This window comes from Tasmannia lanceolata, unplaced genomic scaffold (genome assembly GCF_043159265.1).
Source record: "Tasmannia lanceolata isolate RefF3 unplaced genomic scaffold, GAP_Taslan_0.1 ptg000029l, whole genome shotgun sequence".
Classification (NCBI taxonomy): Eukaryota; Viridiplantae; Streptophyta; class Magnoliopsida; order Canellales; family Winteraceae; genus Tasmannia; species Tasmannia lanceolata.
In genome coordinates this window covers 1,751,410-1,757,813 of record NW_027518706.1, presented here as the reverse complement: position 1 = coordinate 1,757,813, position 6,404 = coordinate 1,751,410, and the positions used below count along the sequence as shown (strand labels likewise).

At 47.8% G+C, this 6,404-nt stretch overlaps 1 protein-coding gene across 1 annotated transcript; it reads right to left on the bottom strand.

Annotated features, from left to right (window-relative positions):
• Positions 1–474: 474 nt before the first annotated feature.
• Positions 475–1,596, bottom strand: LOC143859265 (uncharacterized). The gene is made up of 2 exons (XM_077369975.1): positions 1,154–1,596; positions 475–1,064 (listed from the first exon to the last, which is right to left on the bottom strand). The coding sequence occupies exons 1-2, from the start codon at positions 1,592–1,594 to the stop codon at positions 600–602; spliced, it is 906 nt and encodes a 301-aa protein (XP_077226090.1). The 5' UTR covers positions 1,595–1,596; the 3' UTR covers positions 475–599.
• Positions 1,597–6,404: the final 4,808 nt, after the last annotated feature.

Below are 6,404 nucleotides of genomic sequence, written 5' to 3'. Positions count from 1 at the left end.
AGTTCTTAAACTTGGGTACGCACTGGAAACCCAGTTCTTAAACTTGGGTACTCACTGGAAACCCAGTTCTTAAACTTGGGTACTCACTGGAAACCCAGTTCACAAAACTTGGGTACTCACTGGAAACCCAGTTCTTAAACTTGGGTACGCACTGGAAACCCAGTTCTTAAACTTGGGTACTCACTGGAAACCCAGTTCTTAAACTTGGGTACTCACTGGAAACCCAGTTCTTAAACTTGGGTACTCACTGGAAACCCAGTTCACAAAACTTGGGTACTCATTGGAAACCCAATTCACAAAACTTGGGTACTCACTGGAAACCCAGTTCACAAAACTTGGGTACTTGTTAAAAGACCAGTTCGTCACAATTCGACCATCAACGGCCTCATTCACAGGTTATCAAAATTAAAAAGACAAAGTCAAGCAAATCACTCAGTTGAGAAGTATCAGAGACAGACAAATGTGATTTCATTGATCAGAATATGTGGGGCCTCGAGGGCCATTACAAAATTCACTTTAAAAATGCTGGTAAGAGCTGTAGGGTCTCAAGGACCATTACAAAAAGAGGTCAAAACAGAAACAAAAAAAAAAAAAAAAATCTAAGCATCTGGAAGAGAGGTGATGTCAGCAGGAGCATCAGCAGGAGTATCTGGCTCCTCATCAGTAATCTTCGGCCTGGCAGGGAGAGTCATGTTCTGCATCAATAGGTTTGGATTGCAGGCCTGGAGCTCCTGGAGGCAGTCGTAGTATCCAAGACTATAAGCCTCGCTCGACAGGCTGAAAAGTTCAGCCTCCTTTGCCTCTGTGGCCTCTTTCACTGCCTTCTCCTGCCTGTCAGTAGCTCTTCCTCTTTGAGCCTCCATGGCTTCAGCAGCCTTGGCCAGTTTCCTCTTCTCTGCGGCCAGATCCTCTTTTAACAACCTCCTCTCCTCCTCTATTCGCCCGATGCTCGTTTGAAGCTCCTGCACCTCAGCGGCCAACTTTCCGTTCACCTCTTCAGATGCAGTAATGGCTTGGGAGAAACTCTTACTCTTCTCCTTGAGGTCATTATAGTAGAGCAAGATCTGAAGAAAGAACAGAAAGAAACAGGCATCAGTATGGTGAAAGGAAGAAATGGGCAGAAAGTTAGCAAATCGAAGCACCACTTCCTTACCTGGTAAGCTGAGGACAACACAGCCTCCTCTCCTGTAGCTGGCGGCTCGTAAAGGACCTGTTGCTTGTCCTTCTGCAGCAAACACTTGCTCATGAGCTCTGCTGCTACCCGGCTCTCGCCTAGGGCAGTGTCATCCTTCAGAACGGCCCAATTGGGTCGAAAGACGTGCTCACTAATCCCCGTAGGAGGACGAGCCCCAGAACCGGCTCCGGTAGAAGCACCACCGGACTTAGAAGAGCCACCGCCCTGAGCAAAGGGGCCTATTAGCTTCACCTTAGTCTTGGGCCTCTGGGATGGGGGAGGAGTGCCCTGTGACGGGGCCGGACTCCCCAGCACAGTCGCCTTTCTCTTCTGGCGCTCCTGCTGCGCCTGTTGAGCACCTTCTTGTGCCCGCGGTTGAGCTCCCTGCCTGATTTTCTCGACGGTTGATTGTTTCTTCATCTCTGCAAGACAAATGGGCAGCCAACGGTCAGAAGCAAGTATATAAAAAATAAACAGATTGCATAGACAAGTCTAGCTACATACGTTCTGGAGTCGCGGCACTCACGCCCAGCCCGACGAGAATCGCCTCTTCAGAAAACTCCTTACAACGGATGAGGCCCGATTGCTCGATCTCCTTCCGCATCAAGGCGAATGTTATCCTGTCCTCACCTTCGAGGAGCGGCTTTCGACTCAGTTTTGAGGTATCTGGAGTGTCCCACACTAGAGGGACGGACCAGGGCTCACTGGCCTCCTGATCCACAACATAGAAGAATCTATTCTTCCACGAGTGAATCGACGAAGGAATGCCAGTGATTATCTTCCGTTCAGGGCGCTGGCTAATGTAGATCCAGCCCCCTTCTTTATGCTTCTTCAGGTGTGCACAAGCACGGAACAGTGACAAAGTCACACTCCTCTCTAACCGACCGTGGACGAGGTATAAAAACCCAACTAATAATCTCCATGAGTTCGGAGCTACCTGGGCCGGGGCTAGTCCGTAGTAACGTAGCACCGCTGAGAAAAAGGGGTGCAACGGAAATCGGAGTCCTGCCCTCAGTGACTCCTCATAAATACAGAGATCCTGGCTCTCGTTGCAGGCTCTGTCTCCCTCTATAGCTGCCCTCAGTTCAAATCTCGGGGGCACACAGTATTTATCCCTGATATCTCCCAGCATAGACCTGGTGAGGTAGTTCTCCTCGACTAGAGCTCGCAAGTTGTATTTTGGATCGGCATCCATCCGCGCTCTAGCGATCACCTCCACCGCCCGGCCAGGAAGGAATGTTGTGGACGCTTCATTAACGTCGCTCTCAACACTCCCTCCTGCTTGCGGGAGACTGCCAGTCAAGGGTGGAGTGGCATTCAGATCTAAGAACACTTCATCCCTATCCCCTCCGTCGTCACTATCTACAAGGTCTATCCTATCAGACGGACTAGCCACTACAGGCTCCTGAGGCATCCTAAACTCCGAAATACTGCTAGTGGAGGACCCCGTACCGGACTCGGAATTGGAAGTACTACCAGACATAGTAAAAGGAAGGGCTGAGAGGAATACCGGTGAGTGGAGCTCTTAACAGATCTTGGAACGCGACTGCGAGCTACGAGCTGCGAACTGCGATCTGCAATCTGTGGACTGCGAGCTGCGAACTGAGAAGTGGAAACTCCCAGAGCAAGAAGAGGAAAAAGATGAAAAGTAAAAAGTAAAAAGTGAAGGGGGGTAAACCTCCTTATATAGTTTTTCAGAGGCGGTGGGGCAATAAATGCGATGCACGCATCTCGAGGCCATCCGGATTGCGCCACGTGTCCCCTATTTATGACGGACACATTCTCCCACCATCAATACGATCAAGCACGCGCGTAAACATTCACGTCCCAAGGATGGATCTCCGCACTCCGCACTCCGCATTCAGTCCGGAAAAAACCGTACTGGATATAACGCGTTCTCACAAGACGACAAAAATCAGTCCGGTCCGCACCGAACTGGCCGCTAGAAGACAAAATTCAGTCCGGAAAAAACCGTACTGGATATAACGCGTTCTCACAAGACGACAAAAATCAGTCCGGTCCGCACCGAACTGGCCGCTAGAAGACAAAATTCAGTCCGGAAAAAACCGTACTGGATATAACACGTTCTCACAAGACGACAAAAATCAGTCCGGTCCGCACCGAACTGGCCGCTAGAAGACAAAATTCAGTCCGGAAAAAACCGTACTGGATATAACGCGTTCTCACAAGACGACAAAAATCAGTTCGGTCCGCACCGAACTGGCCGCTAGAAGACAAAACTCAGTCCGGAAAAAACCGTACTGGATATAACGCGTTCTATGAAGCATCAGAACCCAGTCCGGTTGAAGCCGTACTCCGGACTGCGAACTCCGGACTGGATATAATGTATTCTGTAATGCGCCAGGAGCCAGTCCGGTTGAATCCGTACTCCGGACTGCGAACTCCGGACGCCGGACTGCGAACTCCGGACTGGATATAATGTATTCTGTAATGCGCCAGGAGCCAGTCCGGTTGAAGCCGTACTCCGGACTGCGAACTCCGAACTCCGAACTCCGTACTCCGGACTGCGAACTCCGAAATCCGGACTGCGAACTCCGGACTCCGTGCTAAATTCTTCGATTCACCCCGAACAACGTCTCCCCATCCAGAAAAACGAGTGATCACACTTTCTCAAGTCCTTCAATGACTTGGAAAACTGGGGGGCAACTGATGGGGTGTGAAAACACCAGCCTTTCACAGGCTGCCACCTGTCCCAGGGTAGGTGAGACCCAGCCTCTCACAGGCTGCCACCTGTCCCAGGGTAGGTGAGACCCAGCCTCTCACAGGCTGCCACTTGTCCCAGAGTAGGTGAGACCCAGCCTCTCACAGGCTGCCACCTGTCCCAGAGTAGGTGAGACTCAGCCTCTCACAGGCTGCCACCTGTTCAGAGTAGGTGAGATCCAGCCTCTCACAGGCCGCCACCTGTCCTGGACACATGTCCAGGACACCTCAACAGATTTTCCCTATAAATAGGGGACTAAAGCTCAGACTAATGGGTAATGCTAAAAACCCTCTTCTCCCCAAAAACTCTGACATTTCCCTTCACTCTTGCTCATACTGACTTGAGTGTCGAAGGACCTGTCCGGAGTAAAATCCGGTCTGGTCTTCTGACCTCGTTTGCCTTGTGCAGGACTAAGCACTCACCACAGGACTCATACTCAACCTCCCTCGTCACTCGCTCTCAGCTCTTACGCCACTGCTGTACCTGTTACCGATTTTTGGTCTAACAGAACCCATCGGGTTTGGGTTGAGCCCGACCCAAGTTGCACCCCTATTATTTATCTTCCATTTCTTGCCAAATCAAATGAGTTTATGAATCTCGGGTTTTACCATAATAAACCCGATCCCAAAGATAGTATCTCAGATAGGGTCAGGGAAAACTAAGAAACCCTCCAGACCCAAGTTAAGACCCTCGTTGAGCAGGGCCCTTGATAACACGCGCGGGCTGTGAAAAAATAGGAAGTTTGAGAAGCATTACTAGATTTTTGAGTCGGAGATGATATATGGGAAATGATATTTCCACCCTTTTGCTTATCTTTCTTGAAAAGTACTTCCTGACTAAAAGACAAGCAAAAGGGTGTGGAAATATCATTTCCCACAGCTCGTGTTATCGAGTCATTCCTAACGACTAACTGCCGTTATTTTGTGTAGAAAACGACTTTGGAGACAGTCACTTTCTGAACGCTGATGGGCAATTTTAGGTCCCACACTGGAAATGTATGTGTAATCGTGCCCGTTGATCTTGTATAGCATTATGAGATAACGCACACGGTCCTTGACGCATGCAGAATGGACAACTCATGTGTGAGATAAAGGACTGCAAAAATCAACGGTTCAGCTTTTTTTGTTAAACACCTGGTCTTCTTTGAAGAGATACCGCGCGATAACGGGTTGGTTCGGATAGGATACCTTGTTCAAGATGGATTTTTGGAGAGCTACCGTGTGATAACGGCCTTTGGCGGGCGATCGCGGATGGTCGTGAAGGCAAAAAAATAAAATAGACAGAAGGGTCAAGGTAGGCGGCCGAACCGGTTGAAATCAGTTCGGTTCGGTTCGGTTATACCCCCGCTTGATGGATCAAGGGTGTAGGGTCATCCACTCAAGGAGTTCTTGACAACATATGGCTGATTTTCATCATCACCCATCTCGTGCACTTATAACACTGTATAAGTATAAAAATGTAAAAGTCAAAGAGCAATACACACTCGTGTCAACTTAAGATTAAAAATATCAAAATACAATTACTTTCCCATAAACAAGTACTAGAAAATGACAAAATTACCTCTATATTAGGCTGATTTTTATTATCACCCATCTCGTGCACTTAGAATACAGTATAAGTTTAAAAATGTAAAAGTCAAAGAGCAATACACTAGTGATAGCAACCAAGCATTTTTGGATCCGACTAACTCGTTTTAGGGCCGTCAAAGCAAATTTTGGCACCGACTAACTCAATTTGGGGCCGACTAAGCATTTTTGGGCCGACTAACATATTTTTGGGCCAACTAAGCAAATTTCGGGACCAAGTAACTCATTTTAGGCGGACTGAGCAAATTTTGGGACCGACTAACTCAATTTAGAGTCAACTAAGCATTTTTCGGTCAAACTAACTCCTTTTGTGGCCGACTAAGCAAATTTTGAGTTCGACTAAGCAAAATTGGGACTGACTAACTCATTTTGGGGATGACTAAGTAAATTTTCGGACCGACTAACTCATTTTAGGGCCGACTAAGCAAATTTTGGGACCGAAAAGAAAAGAAAACACAGGCCAAATGTCCTCAGAGAAGGCAAACCGAAAAGAACTCCAAAGCGGGTGATTTCCAAGCAGGCAAGTAAGAAAGAAAATCCTTCAGGAAAGAGAAAATATGTACAGAAGACTGGCCCCAAAGTGTCAGCCACGCCTCCAGGTGATGTATAAGTTGTTTCATTCGACCACTGGCCCCAAATTCAGCCATGCCTCTAGCTGATGTATAAGTTGTTCATTTGACCACTATGACAAGTTGATAACTAAGTGCACGTCCGACTTCTAATGCTCTCATACTTAATATTGATGATTGCTCTCTTGATAAATCCGAAAAAGTTCGCATTGTAGGAGTTTTTAGGGATTTCAAATGTAACCTCATCTTTTATTTCTCTAGTCTTTTAGGTTTAGCAAATTCAAATGAAGTCGAGGAGGTCCCCGCTCTCCAGAAATCCTGTAAGCGGGCTTCGAGTTTTGCCTAAGAAGGTA

Bases quoted from the DNA above. Each gene is read 5' to 3' on its own strand.
- LOC143859265 (XM_077369975.1), bottom strand. From the start codon at position 1,594: ATGAAGAAACAATCAACCGTCGAGAAAATCAGGCAGGGAGCTCAACCG. The intron at 1,065-1,153 runs GTAAGGAAGTGG...TTCTTTCTTCAG, and splicing joins TGTTGTCCTCAGCTTACCAG to ATCTTGCTCTACTATAATGA.